The sequence below is a fragment of the Mesoplodon densirostris genome, chromosome 8 (genome assembly GCF_025265405.1).
Source record: "Mesoplodon densirostris isolate mMesDen1 chromosome 8, mMesDen1 primary haplotype, whole genome shotgun sequence".
Taxonomy (NCBI): domain Eukaryota; kingdom Metazoa; phylum Chordata; class Mammalia; order Artiodactyla; family Ziphiidae; genus Mesoplodon; species Mesoplodon densirostris.
Window position 1 is genome coordinate 17,158,996 of NC_082668.1, and position 24,690 is coordinate 17,183,685.

Below are 24,690 nucleotides of genomic sequence, written 5' to 3' on the forward strand. Positions count from 1 at the left end.
AAATGAATTCTCACATTTTATTCATGAAACTCATCCTGTTCATTGCAGAGCATTTGGAAAACAAGAAAAGGAAACCGAAAGTCACATTTGGGATCATCCTCGTACCCGTCCTCTGGTTTCTTGCTGTCCCTGTCTAAGTGTAGAATGGTGCTTCTCTGCCTCGTGGCACTTGTCTTTTCCTTTTTCCTGCCAGTGCAGAGCAAGGAAGTGCTTCATTAATAACCTCAGAATCACCTACTTGCTGGGTGGGTGATTTGTTTTGATGTTGTAGGCTGCATTCCTGTCCTGCTTGGAGTGAATATTGTCATCTATGTGCCTGTGATGTTGCAGCTTCCCACATACTTTATTGGCCCAGAAATTCCAGCTACTCCTTTCTCTTTGCAGCTTGGCATTCCAGATCCCCAATGGGACTAGCACCTTTGACTGTAACCCCAAAATCCTCTGTGAATGAGCTTGCCGATCCCTTCCCCTAGGATGTTACACCCTGTTTCTCAATTCCACAGAATCTTGTTCTGAATCATCAGGAACTTGAATGTGGGTCACCTACCTGACTTCTAGGATGGTACCTTCTTAGGACCCTCTCTCTGACTGGGAGTCCTGAGAGTTTGATGTTGTCCCAAATCAAGACTTAGTTCTCCATGCTATTTCGGACACTAATTTGGCCCTACGTCACTTTCTTTAGATCTAGTCTCCTCAGATTCATCTCCCTCTGCTGCCTTTGTCAGTGAAGTTTTACATGTTTGAACAGCCAACACTTCAAAGACAAGCAGCTCTATGCCATGGAAAGCGTTTAAGCAGAAACTAGAGGGAGTCTTTAGTAAGAGAAGCTTCAGCAAGTCCCTCACTGGAAAGAAGGACTGGAATAACTGCTCTTATCCCTTATAATTTTGAGATTATTATAATTCAACAGTAAATGCCTCTACCTATCACAGGTTCAGTAAAAATTCTCTCATTTATTTTTCTGATCCTATGCTGAGAGCACTGATTGGTACTGAAGGCTTGCTGTATGTGCATTGAATGTAAAATCACATTTTAAAAAGGTCATATCCATACAAAAGGAGGGAAAAAATAATAACATGTTAATCAGAAGTGGCTGTTTGGTACTTTAAATTGTATTGGCCAAATTATTTAAATTACATATCAATCCTGTCTATTTCTGTCAGATATTAAGACAACTAAGAAAGGTTTGATTCACTGGATACAATGTTTCACCAGCTGGATGTATATTTGTTTTGTTTTGCACATGGAAACTTGAGTGATCACAAGAGCCCTGGCTGGATATTTTGCTTGACTAGAGAGAATATATTGAGTTTATTAATTAAGAGAAGTATCTTGTAAAAATGGACAAGTGCTAATAAATGAAGTAGTGTTTAGGCAAAATTGACAATTGTCTTCCCTCTTCTCTCTGTTCCCCTCCTCCAAACCTATCTAGCCATTATGATATAGGTGGGATTATATAATTATAATGGGATATAGGCTGGGATTATAAATCTTCCTAAACCTGAGTGTTGATCATGTGACACTCCTACTCTGAAATCACCCCTGGCTTTTACCTATGAACCTGCAGGGAAAGGAGGTACAAGCTCTTTCTTTAATGTTGCTTCACTGCTCTAAGAATCCAGCTTCCAGGGCTTTTGCCCACACCGTTTCCCCTGTGCCACATGCTTTCCTGCCTGTCACTATTAGACACATTCTTCGAGGCCCTCTCAAGCAGCATTTTCTTTTCCCTTTGAACTCTCCTGAGAGTTTTGATTGCATTCCTTTTTTTTTTTTTAATACAGCAGGTTCTTACTAGTTATCTATTTTATACATATTAGTGTCTACATGTCAATTCCAGTATCCCAATTCACCACCACCACCCTCCCCGCCACTTCCACCCCTTGGTGTCCATACTTTTATTCTCTACATCTGTGTCTCTATTTCTGCCATGCAAACTGGTTCATCTGTACCATTTTTCTAGATTCCACATATATGCGTTAATATACGATATTTGTTTTTCTCTTTCTGATTTCACTCTGTATGACAGTCTCTAGGTCCATCCACGTCTCTACAAATGACCCAATTTCGTTCCTTTTTATGGTGAGTAATATTCCATTGTATATATGTATCACATCTTTATCCATTTCTCTGTCGATGGGCATTTAGGCTGCTTCCATGACTTGGCTATTGTAAATAGTGCTTCAATGAACATTGGGGTGCATGTGTCTTTTTGAATTATGGTTTTCTCTGGGTATATGCCCAGTAGTGGGATTGCTGGGTCATATGGTAGTTCTATTTTTAGTTTTTTAAGGAACCTCCATACTGTTCTCCATAGTGGCTGTATCAATTTACATTCCCACCAACAGTGGAAGAGGGTTCCCTTTTCTCCACACCCTCTCCAGCATTTGTTGTTTGTAGATTTTCTGATGATGCCCATTCTAACTGGTGTGAGGTGATACCTCATTGTAGTTTTGATTCACATTTCTCTAATAATTAGTTATGTTAAGCAGCTTTTCATGTGCTTCTTGGCCATCTGTATATCTTCTTTGGAGAAATGTCTATTTAGGTCTTCTGCCCATTTTTTGATTGGGTTTTTTTTTTTTTTAATATTGAGCTACATGAGCTGTTTATATATTTTGGAGATTAATCCTTTGTCCATTGATTCATTTGCAATTATTTTCTGCCATTCTGAGGTTTGTCTTTTCGTCTTGTTTATAGTTTCCTTTGCTGCGCAAAAGCTTTTAAGTTTCATTAGGTCCCATTTGTTTATTTTTGTTTTTATTTCCATTTCTCTAGGAGGCGCAAAAGATCTTGCTGTGATTTATGTCAGTGTTCTTCCTATGTTTTCCTAAAAGAGTTTTATAGTGTGCAGTATTACATTTAGGTCTTTATTGATTGCATTCCTTAATGTCACTGATACTTTCTATTAACATATTCTTACTTTTTAGGGCACAGAGTATTAGTGAGTAAACTCCCTACTACTTATTAGCTGTTTGACTTCTGGCAAGTCAATTTGTTTCTCTGTGCTTAGTTTACTTGTATATAAAATGCAGACAGAGGCTTCCCTGGTGGCGCAGTGGTTGAGAGTCTGCCAGCCGATGCAGGGGATGCGGGTTCATGCCCCAGTCCGGGAAGATCCCACACGCGTGGAGCGGCTGGACCCGTGAGCCATGGCCACTGAGCCTGTGCATCCGGAGCCTGTGCTCTGCAATGGGAGGGGCCACGACAGTGAGAGGCCCGCGTACCTCAAAAAAAAAAGAAAAAATTTAGACAGTAATAGTACCTCCTCCACAGGTGGTTGTTTGGATTAGCCATGTAAGTACTTGCAAAGCACCTGAACCATGCCTGGAACATAGTAACTGCTCAATAAATATTACCTTTTACTACTACTACTACTACTACTACTACTACTACTACTACTACTACTACTGCTACTATGACTGTTACTGAGTCCAGGCTCGCTCTGCTCACCACATGACAGGCCAATGAATCGGAGACGAGATGTTGAGGCAGGGAAGACGACTATCCGGAAAGCCTGTAGACCGAGAAGACGGCAGACTAAAGTCTCAAAAGTAACCATCTTATCGGGGTTTGGATGCCAGTTTCCTTTATAGCACAGAGAGGGGGAGGAGATGAGGAAGTGAAGTAAAAAGGCCATAAGTTTTGTAAATATCCCCAGGAATGGCCAGTCTCGGGGAGGGGATGTGTTAATTTCTTCTTTCTTGCGGCCATCCACATGTGGACAGGGTCCGGATGTTTCCCTTAACAAAGGTACTTTGGTTTAACATTCAGGCGGAGGGGCAGGGTTCCCCAAGGCAGGCCATTATGTATAGACAGTATCCTTTTAGTGAACAAAAGCTGTGGAAAACAAAGGTTAAATAAAAGAAACAGATCCAACATGTAGTCATATTTGGCTCTTCCCCGTTACACAACTACTACTACCACTACTGGGTTGTTATGGTCCTGTTTCAGGGCCCTGAGCTTGGTGAGCAGAATTTCAGCTGCATTTCAGACCCCACTTTCCCCTTCAGTTTGATGCCCTCGTTCAGTGAACAGCCTATATAACTGTATACGACAGTTCAGTATCAGAATCTATGTTCTCCCAGGCCCAAGTATATATTCCATTTATCTTTGCATCCTTTCTAGTGCCTAAAATATAGTACACTGAGTTCTCTTCTGTTCTGGTACTCCATATGTGGTCACTGAAATGAATGAATAAACAAATGTAAAAAGAAAAATGTCACTGCAGTTTTGTTTATTTATAAGAGGCCCATTGATTTTTGAAGCATGCTCACAGAGTGTATCATGTATTTTCAGTAAGAAAGTACTATTTTTCACCATCTTGTTACAATACTGGATATGTCATAAATTTAAAAAGTGAAATTGAGGGTAAATTTTCTGTGGGTTGATTTACTAGATCAAAGAGTGACTTCAACTTTCAGCATGTATTTTATTTGCCAGCATAAACTCAGAGGTTTAGTCAAGTGCCAAGAAAAGAAGTTAATCATCTGAATTATGCGGATCCTGGCAAATCACTCTTTCTTTTTTGGGGGGGAGAATAAGAGCTTTGAGTCTTTATCTCCCTTCAGCAAATCCAAATGATTATAAAAGTAAGAATAAAACTCTAGTAATTAATCTAATAGCTCTAGGCTGCTAATCATTTCGGAAAAGTGACATTACCCAGAATATCCTGGTTGCCATTATTGCATGTCATTGATATATAATTCAATTGATTTTCACACTTTTTACATTCCGAAATGAAATACAGCTTTTGTCATGTCACTAGATTGGAATTCTTTGACAATACATTAACATGCCAAAAATAATATTACATATAAGAATAATGTAAAGATAAATTACAGGTAGAGCCGTATCCCTAAGGAAATTTTCATTTGTGTCTTAGAATAGAAGACTTATAACCCTACTCACACATCTATTTCATTCTAGAACGTTTTAGGCTCTTAGCTCAATTCAATAAATTACTTTGTACTTGCTGTATGCTAGACACTCAGTGTTGCTGAGCAGTGTACTTACACAAAAGTCTGTGTAACTCTCAAGTACATCATGATTTTATCCAAAGAGCCCATAGAGACTTTTATGCAAATGAGTCCTTGAACTGGTCACCCTGACAGTTTTATAGGATTAGTATAATGCTGCCATGACTTTGAAACGTTTTTGGAACTGTCTTTTTAAAAATGTCTAATGTCAGGGCTTCCCTGGTGGCACAGTGGTTGAGAGTCCGCCTGCCGATGCAGGGGACACGGATTCGTGCCCCGGTTCGGGAAGATCCCACATGCCGTGGAGCGGCTGGGCCCGTGAGCCATGGCCGCTGAGCCTGTGCGTCCAGAGCCTGTGCTCCGCAACGGGAGAGGCCACAACAGTGAGAGGCCCGCGTACCGCAAAAAAAAAAAAAAAAAAAAAGTCTAATGTCTTTTTTTCAAATGTGCTTAGTACTGGACAATTCTGTGCTTTAAGGTGGATTTCATTTTTGGAAATCACATAATTTATAGACAAGGTTGTTGATAGATGAGAAGATCAATCATGCTGTGTAATACGTATTTTTTAATTCAAGAACAATGAGTGATTGCAATGTAACAGACTCTTTTCATGAGTAATCTTACTTTTTTTTTTTTTTTTTTTTTTTTTTTGCGGTATGCGGGCCTCTCACTGCTGTGGCCTCTCCCGTTGTGGAGCACAGGCTCCGGATGCACAGGCTCAGCGGCCATGGCTCACGGGCCCAGCCGCTCCATGGCATGTGGGATCCTCCCAGACCGGGCACGAACCCGCGTCCCCTGCATCGGCAGGCAGACTCTCAACCACTACACCACCAGGGAAGCCCGAGTAATCTTACTTTGAATGCAGCCTCAAAAGAAGTATTTGGAGCATTAGTAGGATAAGGGTGTGGTAGGTCTCCAGCATTCTGGGGTTTAGCTGTCAGTCGCAATGTGACCTCTAAGAAGTCAAGTCTAGTTTGTTCCCTCTCGAATCCTCAGAATCCTGGAACTTGCTATTGAAATGAATGAGCGAGTGAATGGAAGCTTGCATGGATGAATGTTAACAGCAGTTCACAAATGCAATTATAGGCCCTTGAACATATAGCAGTTTATCTTGTTTATTATTATTTAACTTTCTGGCATTACTTTAAATAATTTGTGTTAAGGTCACTTACCTGGTGAGAATTTGGTTCTATGTTAACCTCTTTTCTTTTCTTGCAGTATTTCTTTTTTTTTTTTTTTTTTTTTTTTTTTTTTTGCGGTACGCGGGTCTCTCACTGTTGTGGCCTCTCCTGTTGCAGAGCACAGACTCCGGATGCACAGGCTCAGTGGCCATGGCTCACGGGCCCAGCCACCCCGCAACATGTGGGATCCTCCCAGACCGGGGCACGAACCCGTGTCCCCTGCATCAGCAGGCGAACTCTCAACCACTGCATCACCAGGGAAGCTCTCTTGCAGTATTTCTTTGTAGCACTACAACCTGGTGAAGTAGTGACTGTCATTATTCCCTTTTTCATAGATGAGGAAACTAAGGCCTAGAGAAGCAAAGCAACTTGCCCAAAGCCAAAGCCACACAGCTAGTAAATGGGTCTGGACTCAACCTGAGAAGTCCAGCTACTGATTTACAGTCTTAACCAGGATTCTATGCTTCCTTTCAGTGTATCTGTTTTTCACATTATGCTTTCAATCCTCCTAAACAGGGGATATAGAAATCCTTTTAGAGATAAGGGATTTGACCAAATTATGTTTTATAATAGGGATTTTCTAATTTAGGAACTAATGGGGGTTTGGGGAAATGTCTTTAAAGAATGTCAAGGGTCTACTGCAGAGCAACCTTAGCCAAGGAATGTAATGGGCAGCTTTCAATGAAAGGGTAAACCACCAGTACATTTATTTAAAATAATTTCTCATCTAAAGCTCAAGCTCCCAAAAGGCCTACAATTTCTTGAGAAGGAGTACTTTAGGGTGGAAACACTGAGCTTCTAATCTCTGTTCTGAAAGTATCCAATTATCTGATCATGGAGAACTTCCTTACCTTTCCCACATCAATTTCCTCATCTAGAAAATAATTAGCTGGAATAAGTCTTTTACAGGGTGCCTTTTAACTCTTAAGTGTCAAAATGTGTGATAGGATATTAAGTGCTGGTTCTCTGGAGATCAGAGGGAAAAAAAAAATCTATGTTGGCTGGAGTTATCTGGAAAGGCTTCCAGGGAGAAGAGGAACTTGATAAAACTTAGATAGTAAAGGTGGTACAAGAGGAATGAATGCCCCTTGAGCTAAGAACAGGGAATTAGCTGTCACACCCTGGGGCTGAGGAGACTGGATTTTTGGAAGAATTTGAAGAGCAGAGGAAAGATTTGGTCTCTTCCACCAGGCTCATTTATCATATAGTCCTTGATTGCCTGCTCTCTTCTGGCCATTGAGAACCATTGATCTTGGAACATTCTACATATTTCATCCAACCAAAGAGAATGTTTTGTCGTTATGAAGATTTGTAATGTTTACCGAAATCTTTGTTCTACTATTAAGGCATGCAGAAGAAAGATAAGGAAAGCCTCCCAGTAAAGTTGACCTGAAGGTTATAGTTAAAGGATAATTTGCTTAATTTAAGCAAAAGGAGAAAATGACAAATCAGTTGTTTGAAGAGCAAAAAAACAAAGTGCCCTTGATTTGGCATGATTGTTTTATTGCTTTGTAGATGGGTAGTTTAGGACAGTAAACAAATGATGATGATGTTTATTCAATTTGGAATTTGGAACTGTTCTAAAAGGTTAACACATGGCTGTTCATTTTTTTTTTAGGTGTAGGAATGGCATAAAATAAGTTGGTGGAATGCGATTGTTTTGAGGCTTTTCTCTCTGATGATGAACCCCAGTGGTTCTGAAAATGAGTTTTGTACATTAGAATCATTTGGGGTTCTTGCTACAAATATACGTGTTTAAGGTCACATCTCAAGAGTTTTGAGTTTGTGATCTAAATTGTTAACAAACTCCCAGGTGGTTCTGGTTAAAATTGTGGATGGAGCCTACACCCTTCTAGGCCCATGAGGTCAAGTTCAGATAGACAGAAATTAGCCAATACCACACTGTTTTGGTTGGATGCTGTAAATAATATTCTTTCTGATTAATACAAAAATTAAATCATGTAGATGCTCAAGCAAAGAGCAGTTCTGTCTACTGGAGAATTGTGAGTTATTTACCTCTTTTTTATGGAGACTGTTTCTTGGGGGAAAAAGTAGTTGGAAGGACAACTACACAGAAGTGAAGGGCTGTTCAGTTTGGATTTAGGCATAAAATTATCAACTAAATGTGGCAGCCCTAGTAGAACAAAGAAGAGCCAATCAAAAAGTTATCAAATATTAAGACTTTTAAACAGGAACCAACAGATTGACCTTGGGTTCCAGGGAGAATCATAGCTTGCTGATTGTTTGTTCTCTTCCTTTAAAAAAGGTAGGGAAATTCACTCAACCCCACCCCTGCAGCCAGACCAGTGAAGAAGGCCATTTCAGGCTATCAGGCAAGAGACAGTTTTCTGGGAGGGAGAGCCTTCCTACATGCCAGTGTTAGAGCATTTGCAGATAAAGAGTCTCCGAATTTTCTGGAGTCAGCCTAGCATTCTGGTTAAAAGGAGAACTTTGTAGAGCAGCGCTGGATGTGGATGAGCCAAGAAGATCAACAAATGGAAGTAGAATCAGTACCAGCACCAGAGCTGAGACCAGGGCAGAGACATTTTTTCAAACCACTGGTGGGTACCTGGAATGTCAATGATTTGTTTATTCATTAGAGGTCTGTTTTTGCACAAATTCATTCTTTATTCAAGAATGAATTTCTCGGAAGAGGCACAGTCCCAGGTGCCATCATTATTCCATATTTTTTGAAACTTCTCTTTACGCATGTGGGCAATTCTCAAACCTTCCTTTTAGTTATCCTTAGAAAGATCTCAGTGTAAAGGATCTCCGCTAATATTCTCCTTCAGGAGAAGTAGTTGGGGTGACATTTGCCATCTAGTCTCTGCCCATCCAGATTAGACAGACCAAATAATCACCAGGAGAGAATGGTGCCTTTACTGGGGCTCCTCTTAGGGATATTTTATTTACTTGGTATGAAACACACACTGTGCCGCAAAGGTGTGGGAAAAGGTGATCTCAGGAGGGCTTTGGCCCCCGCTCTTCTCTGGCCCTGCTGACTCTCTCTCTCTCTTTTTTTTTTTAGTTTTTATTTTTATTTATTTATTTATTTTACATCTTTATTGGAGTATAATTGCTTAACAATGGTGTGTTAGTTTCTGCTTTATAACAAAATAAATCAGTTATACATATACATATGTTCCCATATCCCCTCCCTCTTGCGTCTCCCTCCCACCCTCCCTATCCCACCCCTCCAGGTGGTCACAAAGCACCGAGCTGATCTCCCTGTGCTATGCGGCTGCTTCCCACTATCTATCTACCTTACGTTTGGTAGTGTATATATGTCCATGCCTCTCTTTTGCTTTGTCACAGCTTACCCTTCCGCCTCCCCATATCCTCAAGTCCATTCTCTAGTAGGCCTGCTGACTCTCTTATACATAGTATGGCTTCCAAGTTGGCAAAGCGTCTGGAAGTGGGGTGCAGTAACTTGTAGAAGGCTGTTCTGGTTTTCATAGAGAAGAAATGATGTCTCCAGTCTTTACCATCTCAGTCCTACCTCACAGGTGTAGTTCTGACAAAATAGATACCAAACTAAAAGTCTGGATGCATTTGAAGTCAGATTGATTTTCTCAGAAGAGGTACAGTCCCAGGTGCCATCATTATTCCATATTTTTTGAAACTCCATAAACTGGAACTCATTCAGTGCCCTATAATCTGTGTGTCTAGAAGCTACGTTGAATTTTGGAGTTACAGATGGGTGTCGACCAGGGTTTCAACATTTTTCTTTCAGGGACACACCTATGAGCCTATGCTTTGAGCACATCAGTTTTCTTCTTTCAGAGTCATCAACCCCCTTAATCAAGTGTACCTCTGTGTCCTTTATTGATACAACTGGGGGGGGGGGCAGGTGACTATCTTTCCTCCATTTCCTCATTCAAACATTTAGCAAAGGGCCACAAACTGAAAGAGAAACCAAGTCAAAAGAAGACCGGCCAGGCTTATGATTTGTTGTAACACGTTTTGAACAAAAAATGCCAGTGTTTTGAGAAGTAGAGCTGCCAGATGATAGGATAAATAATGAGTTTACTATAACACATGTATATTGTTCAGTGAAACTCCTTTATAGTTTCCATGCCAAGGCCATTTGTGTGGCTCAAATAAAATGTAACAGGCAATTTTGACATGACTGCTTTACTTTTCCCCTGGTTTTCTTGAAGCTCATAGATTGGCTCAAAGTTTTGGTTCCTTGAGCAGGAACTGGAAATTAATAACCTGCCCTTAGAATGAGAAGGGATTTGGGTAAATCATGTCTACTTGGCAAGTTAAAGGTGGCCAACAATCAGAACTCATTGTGAAATCTCAACAGATGGGATTTTTCCCATCTTTCAATAGGATACATTTAACTATCTCTGTAACAATGTTTGAAATTTACCTTGCAAACACCTTAATGAGGCTGGTTTGTCTCAGCAGTGTCCCACTTTGAAAGAGCATTGGCCACACCTTGAGAAAGGAAAAGGGTCAATGATGGTCGCTAGAGGTTCTTTCTTCTGACACATTTTCCTTTTTTGTTTTGTTTTGTTTTGTTTTGTTTTTGGCTGTACCATGCTGCTTGTGGGATCTTAGTTCCCTGACCTGGGATTGAACCCAGGCCCTCTCCAGTGGAAGCTCTGAGTCCTAACCACTGGACCACCAGGGAATTTCCCTGACACATTTTCATTGGGAAATTCTGCCCATGGTCTCTCATTTATCCTTACCTTCATTCAGCAGACATTTGTCTTCAGTCTCTGCTTCCCTGAGAGGACCATTAAGCCCTGGCCTTGGCACAGATACAAAATTCTGTTTGGGTTTGAATAGCTGCGATGTAAAAAGTAAAAATAAAACAGACATCTAGATCAAATGTTTTTGTCTATACTGTATCTAGATACATAAAAATTGTTTAGACCAGATATAGGTGTGATACAGATAGATGGATATAACGTGATCCTATTTATATTACTTTTGTTCTTTAAAAACAAGAAAAGAAAAAAGCTTTTCACATACATCAATGAAGAAAAAGGATATCATTAAAAATCAGCCCTGGGCTTCCCTGGTGGTGCAGTGGTTGAGAGTCCACCTGCCGATGCAGGAGACAGGGGTTCGTGCCCCGTCCGGGGGGATCCCACGTGCCGCGGAGCGGCTGGGCCCATGAGCCATGGCCGCTGGGCCTGCACGTCCGGAGCCTGTGCTCCGCAATGGGAGAGGCCACAACAGTGAGAGGCCCGCGTACCGAAAAAAAGAAAAAATAAAAAAAATAAAAAAATAAAAATAAAAATCAGCCCTGAGTTGGAAGGCAAATGTACTTATTTGTACAAGAAGTAGATTTTTATATTTTTCCTTTCTATCATGGTTCAATGTTGAATTAGAATATCTTTATTATTATTTTTTACTTCCATGTGTGATTACTTTGAAATTCCTGCCTGAAGACTTCCAAGAATTTTATAAAAATTATACAAGTTCTTTAAAAGAGGATTTTGAGTCTAAGCCATACTGGCTCTTTAAGCTTAAAAAGTACACATGGCTTTTGCAAACAGAAACAAGTCTAATGCTTTGAAGAATGTAAGAAATGATTGGTGTTTCAGAGGCATTGAAATGGTTAATCTATTTATCTATACTAGAGTAATACACCCCCCAGTATAAACACTTTCTAACTAGATTTGGTCTTGCAAGCTTATCTAATAGAGAGTTGAACATTACTTTTCTAATTTTGCAGTTTTAATACTAAACAGGTTTAGAAACCCTTGTTGGACTTTTCTAGTAGTAATTTTTTCTTGATCTTGCTTTCTTGAGTCATCTTAGAACATACTTATTTGCTGCAATTGAAGCAGTTGTATCTTAACTGATGCTTTTCTTAACTTGATTGTAGCTGGGTACATGGGCTGATTATGTGACTCTAAATTAACATTTATAAGTTAGTTCCCAGGCCTTGGAGGTGTCATTCTGTCTTCAGCCACTTATAGCTAGTATTTGAAGGACTTCCAGGGTACTTGGGGGTGGCGGTAGGGGCTCAGAGAATCACATTTACTCACAGCACAATGGAGGAGTGGACAACAAAAAGAACTGCCTTCCTGCGCACTGCAACGTCCTGCTGTAATTCTTCCCTTCCTGGCTCCCACAGGGCTACGGATGTACCCAGCAGAGCTGGAGAACAGAATTTCCCCTGTCCCCCATTCCCAAATCATACGCATCAAACCCTCAGCCCACATGTTTAAGGATGCCGAGCCCAGCAGCTCTCCTGAGAAGGATGCCCAGGGGTCCACGTGTTCCAGCACCCCTGCAGGATTCCACTATGTGACAGAGTCACCACTCATCCCATGCCAGGCACAGGTATTCGCCCATCCCTAAGTCTATCAGTCCATCCGTGGTTACCCACTGCTGTGTTGTTTTATTTTAGAATTTGCTTCCAACTGTGCTCAAAGGCTTCATTGTTTGTTAACGGCCATCTCCTCTCTGATGGATGATGCTGAACACAAAGGCAGTTGAAAGTAACAGTGTGATCAAATCCTTTCTCTTCCTGTTCTTCTGCATGAGTCAGTCTCCTGGCCTTAATGTTTATATAGATCCTTAATAATAAATAGCTGATGGCGACTTGCTGAGACATGTACAGTAAGGAAAGAAATTATGTATTAAAGATTTTGGTCTCGTCCCAATTTTTTTTTTTTTTTTTCAAAGAGTAAAAAAAAAGAGGCAGGGAGAGAGAGCCTTGTGCTAATAACCAGTTTGTGCAGCAGTGTTCCTTTTTCAAACCTGATGAGGTCCGATTCCCACAATTGTTTTGATTTATTACCTGCTCCTGCTGGTCTGTCTGCTTTGGTTATTATTTTGACATTTAGTTAATATTGCACTTGAAATCCTTTCACTTCCTTTCTTACTTTTATTTTATTTATTTATCTGTGTGTCTGTGTGGTATACGGGCCATTGCGGCCTACTCCTGTTGCGGAGCACAGGCTCCAGACATGCAGGCTCAGCGGCCATGGCTCACGGGCCCAGCCGCTCCGCGGCATGTGGGAATCTTCCTGGACCGGGGCACGAACCCGTGTCCCCTGCATTGGCAGGCGGACTCTAAACCACTGCGCCACTAGGGAAGCCCTATTTATTTTATTTTTGGCTGCATTGGGTCTTTGTTGCTGCACGCAGGCTTTCTCTAGTTGTGGTGAGCGGGGCTACTCTTCGTTGCTGTGCGCGGGCTTCTCATTGCAGTGGCTTCTCTTGTTGTGGAGCACGGGCTGTAGGCGTGTGGGTTTCAGTAGATGAGGCTCACGGGCTCTAGAGCACAGGCTCAGTAGTTGTGGCGCACGGGCTTAGTTGCTCCACGGCATGTGGGGTCTTACAAGACCAGGGCTCAAACCCGTGTCCCCTGCATTGGCTGGCGGATCTTAACCACTGCACCACCAGGGAAGGCCCTCTTTTCACTTTTTGAATCTGTTTTTCACCCTTTTCATGAGTGGTTTTGTGGGAGGTCAGATTTCCTCATGTGAAAATAATACTCGGGTTAAAACACCTTTTCCGTTTCTAGAGCTCTGTCTTCACGTTGAGGAAACCGTACTTGCAGGTTTGCCAACTGAAGGAAAATGGTTGTTGGATTTGGGTCCAAAAGCTCCGTGTGTCATGCCTAGAAACCATCACGGTTGACGACCAAAGTTTCTGCCACCTTCAGTGATACGAATGCGGAATCACTGAAAGTTGAAGAGGTTATGCCTTTCGGCAGCAACTCAAATTTTGCTCTTAAGTCTGGGCTTCAAGACCAGGTGTGATGACCTCTGAGATTCTTCTGAGTCAGAGATTGGATACCAGGGGGATCTCAATACATTTGGTCGAAATAATTAGCTCTGCCTACAGGATAATCACCTCCCTCTCTCCTCAGATCCAAACAATCTTTAAACTTGTTTTAGAGGATAGGCATTCTCTGTTGGTCCAAGTCAGCGTGTTGTGTTTAGATGTGGAAGGGCTGGTGGTCCTTAGGGAGTAGCGGCTGTTTTGCAGAAGTCACAGTCCCCGGTGGAGAGAGGAAGCCGTCCACTCAGTTACCCCCATGTGCTCTGCGGATGGTGGCCGCCACCTTCACCCCACCTTCTCCACAGCCCCCTCAGGACGCAGCAAAATAAATCCCTTTCCTTCCTTCCTCAATTGACCCGACATCTCAGTGTTTTCATTGCTTAACAGTTTTTAAGTCATTTTTCCCTGATGTCAGTGTGTGATATATATTAATTATAGAAAATTTAGAAAGTAAAGTATTGCGTGAAGAAAATTACCCACAATCCTATCATTCAGAGAGACCCACTCTTACTAGATTATGTATATTCTTGAGGTATTTTTTTTTCTTTTTCTTCTTTTGTTTTGGTGGAGGCGGGGGTGCATATGGACAGACTGTTTTTAATGCTCTCTGCTTATAATTTATTTGAGACTGCACAATCTAATTCGATTCTTGATCCGGTTCTATCAGAGGGGCGTATCTGACGAAGGCTAAGAGCATGCCTTTAGTTGTGTGAGCGTTTGAAAACTGTTTGAAATGTTGAGCTGTAGCATATTTGGGGATGACACAGAAGAACATAGGACCAGAGAGCTGGGATAGAGGAGGAAGGGTGTGGAAGTGGCCATCAGAGGGACCGAAAATGGTGAAATGGGAGCAGCGCTGGATTTAGAATCAGAAGATCAGCTTCCTGCTCTGCTGGCTGGCAACCTCCCTGAAGCTCTATTTTCTAACCTGGGAAATGGGAGAACTCCAGCTTTTCTGGGTTGTATTGATGATTCAGTTCATTATACGAGGTACTGTTTGTGAAGATGAATTGTAAGCAAGCACTGCAAGAATCAGATAATATTCTAATAAAAAAGGTGGTCAGACCTGGCCGTGGTGATTCAAAGGGAATAAGAATAAAGTGACCAAAGGTGGCTGGGAGTTGTAGGTGGGTGTGCAGGTAAAAGGTTTAATTGTCTGATCTGATTTTATTGTTGTTGTTGTTAATGCATTTAATGGTTAATGTGGACTTTCTGTGAAGGTGGTTATCCAGCCTGGAATTAGGATGATTTTCTTTGCTATTTCACTGTGGTCACTCTTCCTTCTCTCCTCTGTGTATTTTTAACTCAATAAGTACATTCTCCTGTAAAGCTAATATGTTTGCTCTCTCACCTAAGAGACCCTTATCAGACTTTTGCTGTGGGATTACAGGCCTCCATATCAGGAATCTTGCTGCATTTACACAAGGGTGAACCGGACAGGCAGAGCTCTGTGTTTTAAACAACAGATAAGGTTTGTGTTTCATGTGTGAGGGGAAAGAGGGAGACATTGGGTTGGGGTGGGAGCTGGGAACGATGTCCAAACACCTGTAATCTGTGAAAGAATTTCTTTGTCTCTGCTCCTGAGCTTCTGGAATGGGGGGAACACTAAAAGAAGGAGTGTGCAGGGCATCTGCGAGAGCTCTGGAGTCAGATTGCCTCAGTCTATACCCTGTCCCATCCAGTACTTAGCTACGCAAGTTACTTCATCTTTATTTTATGTGTTTCAATTTCCTCTTAGGTAAAATGGAAATAACAATAGTATCTAACTCCTAGGGCTGTTGTGGGATAAGGATAAGCCATTAATATCTTTAGGACCGACCCATGACAACTTTGCCTTGACTCCTCTGGAAGGATTTGACAAGTGGTCCTGAGGCAGCATGGACCTCCAGGTTCCATGAGTGCGGAGGAGACCCAGGTGGGCCTCCCTTCCTGTGCTGGGGCCACCATGCTGGGCTGTTCACTTCTAGGTGGGGATGAAGGTGGAGGGTCAGGGCTGCACTTTGAACTGTGAACCCTTTCATCCTGTGGGGCTGAGTCGTTGTCCTAAATCTGTACACTACCAAGTTCTGTCCAGGGTGTCTTTCGAAGACACGTCTGTTCATTTCAGCTACCTCTTCCCAGTGTCATAGAGGAGTGTTTCTCCTTTCCTGTTCCCTCCCTCTTAACATTTTTCATTGAGAGACTAGGCTGGTGGGCCTGTGAGTATAGACGTTAATTAGAGACACTTTGTCATTGAAGAGTTGAACATGTTTGTTAATAAGAATCCTCTGAACCAAGAGAAGATGGGGACATGTTGAAGTTATCCGATTTCCACACCATTTTTTTTCTTATGTTGTTCTAAGACAGATTAGTAGACTATGACTTTAATGCTTTTCCTCATTTTAAATGTGTGTGTGTGTAGTGTGTATGTGTATGCTGTGTGTGTGGTGGGTGTGAATTTTTCTTGACCCTGGATCCTATTATTATTCCCTGAGTACACAAGGGAAAGACAAGCTTTTGAGGCATGCATAGTTCTGGAATTACACTTCTTGGTTCAAATACTGACTCTGAAATTTATTACCGACAAGCAATCTAGCATTTCCTTAACTCTACATGCCTCAGTTTACTTAATTTAAAATAGAGGTCATGTGTTTCCTTATTTATGAGGTCGTCTTAAGTATTTAGTAAGATTACCCATGTAAAGTGCTGAGCCGTACTCATTCAATAAATATTAGTTATAATTATTTTTAGAATGTGGAAAACCTCAATTTGACTTTCACTTTGGCCATTTTTAACTGGTTGGAACCTTTGCCTGAACCTCCATTTTCTCATCTAGAAAATAAAATGGGGAAAACAGTATCTAATTCTGAGTTGTAAAGAGGATCATGCACTTCAGCATTTTGGGGACACAGAACCTAAAAGTACGCAATGGGTTTCTTCTTCCTTCCCCACTTGTAGCCTCTTTCCTTGGCAATGTTTTTTCAGGGAATGTCAATTTCAGGAAGAAACACTTCTGTAGAGAGGATGTAGGTGCCACGTTTATGTTTCCTGCTGAGGACCTCAGGGCAGCATGGTAAGCAGTGTATTTTGAGCACTGTGCCATGTACTTGGTGGGCAGTTTTCCATTATTTCTCACACAATGTTGTCCCAGTTTCACTGAGGAAATCACAGCCGGGGGTTAAGTCTCACATCTCACTGTCGAGCGTCAGCTGCATCATTCAGGTCTGTCTGACTTCCGGTTGTGTGCCTAACCCCTGAGCCGTCCTACCCGCCCTGAGGAAACATGGTGGAGCCGGGAGCACGGGTATCCCCACCACCGGAACTAATGGAGCTAAATAGAGGACACATCCCTTTCTCACCTCCTTATCTTGTTTCACTGAAAGGTAATTTAGGGAGCATATGATAACTTGTTTACCTCCACAGCCCTGATATCCAGACCACGAGTCAGAAAATGAACCTTTTAACTTAATATATATGTCGTACGTGGAGCCTAGCACCAATTTTCATCCACCTAAATGGTAAGTTTCACACAGCATAATGGATGTCCTCTCTGTGTACACACTGTAGGGGACAAATGTCTTGCAGCTGCTTTGCCCTGAGGCCATAGTGAATGCCACGTTACTTGACAGATGGGTCTAGTTTACATCATCAATTTTTATCACATTCTTTTATGAAATAGAAATTTCTATCATGGGCATGTAATTTGCTGAGTATTGAAATTAGCGAGCTCTTTCAGAAGGCTGTAAAATTACATATTTGTATGAAATTTACCCTATTTCTTCTCCCTCTTTTGCACTCATCCCAGGTGAATGAGACAACACATAGTACAGTCAGGGGAATTTAAAGAGTTATAAAGTCATAATCATTATTTGAAAATTTTTATTTTAAATCTGAATTGGGGGAACAAATACCTTAAATATGAGCATGTTCCTAGTAATTGATTGGCAATAGCTGTTAAAATGTGATCAAATCAAATCTAGGTTTGGGATGCTAAGAAAGATCAGTTATGTGGCAACAGATTTAGGTTGTGTTTACTAATCTGAATGGACCCTTGAGATGTTGAAAGTATTGAGAAGTCCAAGTACAAATTTCTTATATGTTGTATCTTTCTGGCTTAAGTCATTAAGATATAGTTAAATTTTATGTAGACGGTTAAGCATTTGGGAAATTCTGAAAGACCACTCTCTAGAACTATACTTCCTTATCTGTTTTAGTTTGCCTATTAATTTGACATAGGCTTCATTAGGAAATGACAATTGTACTTCCCAGGTAACATTCATGCTTATGTAAAACTGGTTATATGTCTATCTTCGGTGGGTCATGATGACTTACAGCTATATTAAGATTTAACATGGACTGACCATTGTCCTGCATTCTCATTCTCATTGTAGAAAAACACCTGCAAAGATAGGCAAACACCTGAGGAATGATCATTTCATTTACCACTTGCCTTATTGACTATCTGCACATGCTTATGCTTTCTCAAGTTTCATTTTCCTTTCTTCCATTCAGAAGCCTGGCATGAAAATGCACTCAGACAGAATCTGGTGGGTTTAATACTTAAACTCTTGGGGAGTTCTGGTGCTAAGGAGGGAGGGTAGTACCTGGCAGGAGGCACACAGGAGTGGCTAGAGCCTTTGCTCTGGAGCCATTCTCTCTGCATCTGACCTTCCATCCACCACTTAATAAATATTTTATTGCCTCTACAAGTCAAACACTGTTTGGGTGCCTTGGTTTTCTCAACTGAAATGTATCTTTTTGGAAGCATATTGGTGATACTGAGGTTTTCAAATTCTAGGCGGTAATGCACAGTTTTAAAATAATGTAACAATTTGAATTTTATTTTGATTATCACCTTCAATTTATGGCAAGGGATATTGGCTTTTGAGTTAAGAAATTAAGAAAATGATTGAACTTTCAGAAGATAAAACTCCTGAAAATGGAACATAAGTCTATGAAGTGTGGGAGACCCTGCTAGAGCCATGTTCTGGAGTGGGTGTTTATTGGGTGTATTGATTGGGTTTAAATCCCTATAATAGGGAGCTTTGTTGTAACAGTAACCTACTGTCTACATAATTTCTAGACTGCTCATTGCATAGGTTTGGTTAGCTCACTTTTTGACTTATTGTGCTCTATAAACTGGACCAATCCTACAATTTAGCTGCTCCCACATCACTCCCCTGATACTGTTCTCAAAGAATACAGGCGTCTTTGACATTGACAACCTGTCCCTTCCTAGGCCTCTTCCTCCTTATTAATCACCTTGACTGTTTGAAATTCTGATCTCCTTTAGCTTTTGTCATGCACCCTCCTGGTTCTTCCACAATGAATGTAGCATTTGATCTGTAGCAGTGGACACTGAAATCCTCAGGTGCCTTTCATGCACGGTGGGCATAACCGGCAATGCCTAGGTCAAGAACAATTGGTGATGGTTAAATGTGATCACATATTTAAAGTGTGTGGCCTAGTGCCTGGTGGTGGCCAATAAATTCAAGTTCCCTTCTTGCTCTGTTCTGTTGTCTATCCTGCCTTTTTCCCAGTTGTCTTTTAATGATGGTATTTACAAGATTCCTTCCTGAACTTTTTCTGAATCTACAGCTTCTCCACTCCTGTGATTCTTGTGTTCTTTGCAGATATTTTCCAAATCTCTGTCTCTAATTGTGCTGACCTCCAGACCTGTATTTCCAATTGCTTCCTGAACATCTCAATTTAAAGGTCTTGAATTCAGTGACCACCTAGCTGACCTCATGCTCTTCCTTCCAAAATCAACTCCTCTTCTTCTAGTCCCTATTTTGGTTATGGTGTCTCTTCTCTCAGGTATTTGGTCTGGAAACCTTATGGCTAGTTTCAATTCCACTTTTTCTACATCCTGCAACATCTAATTAGAACTGTTGGTTTGGTCTTGGGTAGAGCGTTCTTCCTTTCCTCATTCAAGGGCAAGTTTGGAAGTAAAGTTAGCTGCTTGAAGTTAGGCCAAGCAATGGTTACTTGATTGATATTGACAGTTGAAGGTCACAGAGTCTGTGGGGCTGAGAATAGGGAAGGAATTATTGCAAAATGTCCCTGGTTAGCACTGTATGGACCAGGCCAAACCTTGCTGTATATAGAATAACCTGTCTCTCATAATCTCTATTTTTCAAATACATGCAGGTGCTACTATAGTTAATAAAATGCAAATGTATTTTAAAGAGTTATTGAAGGTGTAGTAACCTTTTGTCATTGTAGAATTTTTCAAATAATGCATACTGAAAGTGCAACTGTTGGGGGGTTTCATCAAATGTTATGATGTCATATGATGAAACATAGATTTCAAGGATTATTGACTTTCATTTGTTCAGAGTCACAAATGCATAGGAAAAAGAAAAATCAGAGATTACACGAGCTTTCAAAAATTAGATTTGGGGGAAGAGAAATCAGAATTGAAAATCTCAAAACACTTGACTAGGAAGTTTAGAACTCCCATCTGTTATAATCAAGATAGGTTTGTGTGTGTGTGTGTGTGTGTGTGTGTGTGTGTCTAGGATAAGTCCTGTCTTCTGGGTTTAGCAATTGCTTGCTGGATAACAGGCAAATAAATATACGTGTAAATAAGCATGAAGATAAAGGAGTGCAGTGCGCACAAAGTAAATGTGAGGTCTGATTCCCCAACGTAGTAATGCTTCACAGAAGATGTTGTGGCTGGTTTTATTTAGGCTTGGAAGTGCCCACCGAAGAAAAACACACAACCTAAATGTTGTGAGTTATGTTTTATTAGGGGGCCTTACTGAAGACTATAGCCCAGCAGAGTGAGGAACTTCTGAAGAGGTAAGGAGGAGCCAGGATATATAGGAGTTATTGTTGGAAAACAAAAAAAAACAACAAAAAATACAACCACATAGTTGAACGTCAAAAGGTTACTGCTCATCACAAAAAACAGACACTTAAGTTAACGATGTAGTGCTCCTCTGTGTATGGGAATATGCAAAAGTCTGGGCTCATTGAAACTATTCCTTAAATATATATATATCTTAACTATTTAGGGTTAGTATCCTGTTTTTCTCCATCCTGAACTCCCCAGAGGGTACACTGTCATCGGAGGCTGATGGCTTGATGGTGGGCAACATTCCTTGTTTACTGAAATCGCAGGCAACACGTTTTTGTTCTGCAGAGGAGAGGTTAAGATTTTATTATTCAGAAGTGACTGAGAACCTGTGAACCATCCAAGTGAGAACAAATGCTACACGGTCTAGTTTGATTGAAATGTAGGATATCTGAGGAACAATTGGGGGTGGTTATGAGGCTTTTGAGTGTCTCTACTCTTCTGTTCGAATTTGATGGAATGGGGCCCCTTGAAAGATTTTAAACACAGGCATGACACAATCAGTGTGGACATTGTATTTTCTTTATTACACAAAATGGATATTTAAAAATTACGCTTAAATCCAGATAATGGCCAATGAAGAAAGTGGAAGCAGAAACTAGAGGAAGGGAGAGAGACAGAAAAACTGAGAAACTACAGGGGAAGTAGAAAGATCTTGGTCGAAGAGCTAGGTAGGGCATGGCTGGAGCTCTAGGTTGTGCTGGAGGTAACCTGCTTTTCTTTACTTGGGCTGAGAGTTTAGAATGCTATCCTTGCCTTGCCTTTGAAAGTTTACTTTGGTTGTTCTACCACTATGCCCAGGTCTTTTCATGTTTTTTTTTATCCTTAAACCCTGAGAGGCTCCTTTCCTAGGGGCTAGTTGGCTGTAGTATTAACTTCGAGTGGCAATGCCAGCAGCATTAATACCATCCAGGACCAGTCTCCTAAGTGGGATGTCTTTATAGCTGGAGCAGAAGAATGAAGTTCTGTTGGATGAGCCTGAAGAGCTGAAGAAAAGGAAATGTTTTCTTGATGTCCCTTCCTGTTCTCCACCTCTCTCTTTCCCTCGGATTCTTGCTCTGAATCATCATCTGTTTTCCACCTCACAGGGTGTTGGGGTTAATATCAACTCTGCAGTCTGTGACTCAAGGTCCAAACATCCTTGATCAGAAACTGCATCATTTCAAGTACGTTGAGGAAACGGGTTTCCTTTGTGGCCATAGAACCCTAGTAATCTTAGTATTCTCATATTCTCAAATATGAGAATATGTCATGTTTTGTTATATTCTACCCTCTTTGATTTCTTTTTATTTAAAACTACATTTATAGGCACCCTAGCTGTGACACTGCACTGTTTTGTTTAAAACATGCACCTGCTTTGTTAGTAAAGGAAACTTTGCCAAGAGAATTGTATGTAGGTGGGTGTGACTAACTCAGCAAAGAGACTTATCTCTCATCCTATCTGTCCCAAGGCTGCCTTTGATATGACTTATTTCTTCCCTCACCAGTCCCACCCACTCCAACCTGTACTGCTCTTTTCTCCCCCAATTTTTCATATCTAAATAGTTCAGCTTTTCAAAACTAGTCAGCCCTCTGGATTTATTTTCCGTTGGGTGACCTGAACCATGGGCTTCCTACTCCTTTGAGTGCCAGGGGCTCACAAGCAGAGAGCATTCACATTTTGCCTCTCCACTTCCCCCACCCTTTAAGTATTACCAGCAAAACCTTCTTGCCTGCCTGCGTTGGGATTGTACTCTTTCTCCTTTGGCAACTTTCAGCACAGCCTGTAAAGTTGCAAGGCTGTTTGAAGGGAAATCTGAGTCCCAGTGGCCAAGAAACATAGGAACAGGAAAGGGAACCCAAAATGATCTTTGTAAAGCTTGGTTCACAGAGCCAGGGCTGGTCTGGTCATGTGTCCAGCCTTCTAGAGCTGGTCATCAAGGTTTAGATGCTACAGGCAATTCATCCGTCCATTTATCCAGCCTACCAATATATCATGAACAGCTACCAAGATGCTATACGCAGTGCTGGAGATTTCATCGCAAACAGGATAGGCACATTTACTACTGCTGCTGATCAAGAGATGCATTCTACAGGGGGGAGATGGGCCGGGAACCTCTAAACACACAGTTCATTACTGAACGATATACTTGTGCCGAAGGCAGGGTTGAGGAGAGGGTCTGTACGAGTGAGGCTTTCCTTGTGGCTGGTACCGGCATCCCAGGAGTCCCTTCTTTTCTTATAAGCTGAAGACGACTGTTTTGCACTGTAGGCTAAGAACTGAGCTATATGATCACAGGGACTATCAGGAAAAGAGTGTATGAATGGTACCAAATCTGAAAATTCTACTCTAATTTTTTCAGTTTTCTGGAAACCAGCTAGCTATCTGCGGTCTCCCAATTAGGTCAACGTCAGCTCTGTGTGGAAACAGGAAAGTAAAGACCCCACTTGAAAACCAACAGAGCCTGCCCACACCAACAGCAACCTAATGTCAACTCAAAAGCTAATGGCGGGGCTTCCCTGGTGGCACAGTGGTTGAGAGTCCGCCTGCCGATTCAGGGGACACGGGTTTGTGCCCTGGTCTGGGAAGATCCCACATGCTGTGAAGCAGTTGGGCCTGTGAGCCATGGCCGCTGAGCCTGTGCGTCTGGAGCCTGTGCTCCGCGGCGGGAGAGGCCACAACAGTGAGAGGCCCGCGTACCGCAAAAAAAAAAAAAAAATGCTAATGGCTCTTCCTTCACTTCAGTTGCTGTTGACGCATTCTTGTCAGTTGCACTCCTGGTTCCGGTTTGCATCGTGCTCAGGAATCCAGCCCTCAGGCGGGCTCCTTGTCAGTGGGTGCTGTCATGCAGCTGCCATCAAGGTGTGGCTGCTGTATGTAAGTGCTCGGAAACCTGGGCCTGGTTACCAGCCTCGTAGAGACGGTTGTGTTGGTGGGAGGTGTTCTGTCACCAGCCGTGGGAGTGTTGGCCCAGTCTGCTCAGGTACATCTAGACATGACTCATTTCAAAGGACACAGCCAAGGGGAAAACCAACATTTTCTCCTCGTGTCCCTTGTCTGGTATCTTAAGTCCACATCCAGGAATATTTTGTGACCTCACTGAAGAGCAAAGCGAGTCCTTTATGTCATTTACTTGGAACCCAAGCTCTGATCCCTGCTCCTCTATCCCCACCCTGGTCCAGGTCACCATCGTCTCTTCTTGGTCTCCCTCAACAGCCTCCTCACTGGTGACCCTGCTTCTACTGGTACACTTCCTACCACCCATCTTCCACCAGCACCCAAAGTGATCTTTTGAAAAATCTCTACCCTGCTGGTCTCTTGGAGCTCAGTGTTGGCTTTCCTCCTCAAGCTTTTCCTAGAGACAGATCTTCTTCTCTAACGGATGCACACCTCCTCAGGGGCCTTTGCAACTTCCTTTTTCTCCTGGAATGCTTTTCTCACATAGGTCTTCACATTTGCTGGCCCTTTCTTAGTTCAGAGCCCAGCTCATGGGTCACCTATAAAAGGCTTTCCCTAAGCACCTCCTCTAAGCCCTTTCCCCAGTCTCTTTCATGTTACCACTTTGCTCTCTTGTAATTATACCCGAGCCACTAGAGTGTGTGCTCTTCCAAAGCACAGACGCCCTCTCTGTCATCCCCTCCCTCTGCCAGGCGTATGCAGCTGCTCAACTGTACATGTGGAGTGAGTGAGCCTTGATGCCATAGAGAAAAGACATTTGTTTTCTTCGTTCTCTTTTCTGATTTTAGTAAGTGGCAAAAGGAGCATAGGAACACTCAGAAATCTCTGCTAAGACAGGTAAGAGAAAGTTCAATAAAGAGTTTAAAGTTATGGGCTTCGCTGGTGGCGCAGTGGTTGAGAGTCCGCCTGCCGATGCAGGGGACTCGGGTTTGTGCCCTGGTCCAGGAAGATACCACATGCCGCGGAGCGGCTGGGCCCGTGAGCCATGGCCGCTGAGCCTGC

General features: G+C 42.0%; 1 protein-coding gene across 3 annotated transcripts in view; it reads left to right on the forward strand.

Moving 5' to 3' along the window:
• EPHA4 (EPH receptor A4) overlaps positions 1–24,690 on the forward strand; it is a 145,593-nt gene that overhangs the window by 27,330 nt on the left and 93,573 nt on the right. Inside the window, exons 4-5 of one of the 3 annotated variants that reach the window (XM_060107436.1) lie at positions 2,027–2,079; positions 2,776–2,835. The exons of the other annotated variants lie outside the window; for them this stretch is intronic. Coding sequence (XP_059963419.1) covers positions 2,027–2,079; positions 2,776–2,799 — 77 coding nt within the window. The 3' untranslated portion in view covers positions 2,800–2,835. Of the gene's footprint in view, positions 1–2,026; positions 2,080–2,775; positions 2,836–24,690 lie in introns of those variants that run through there. 3 annotated transcript variants of the gene reach the window in all.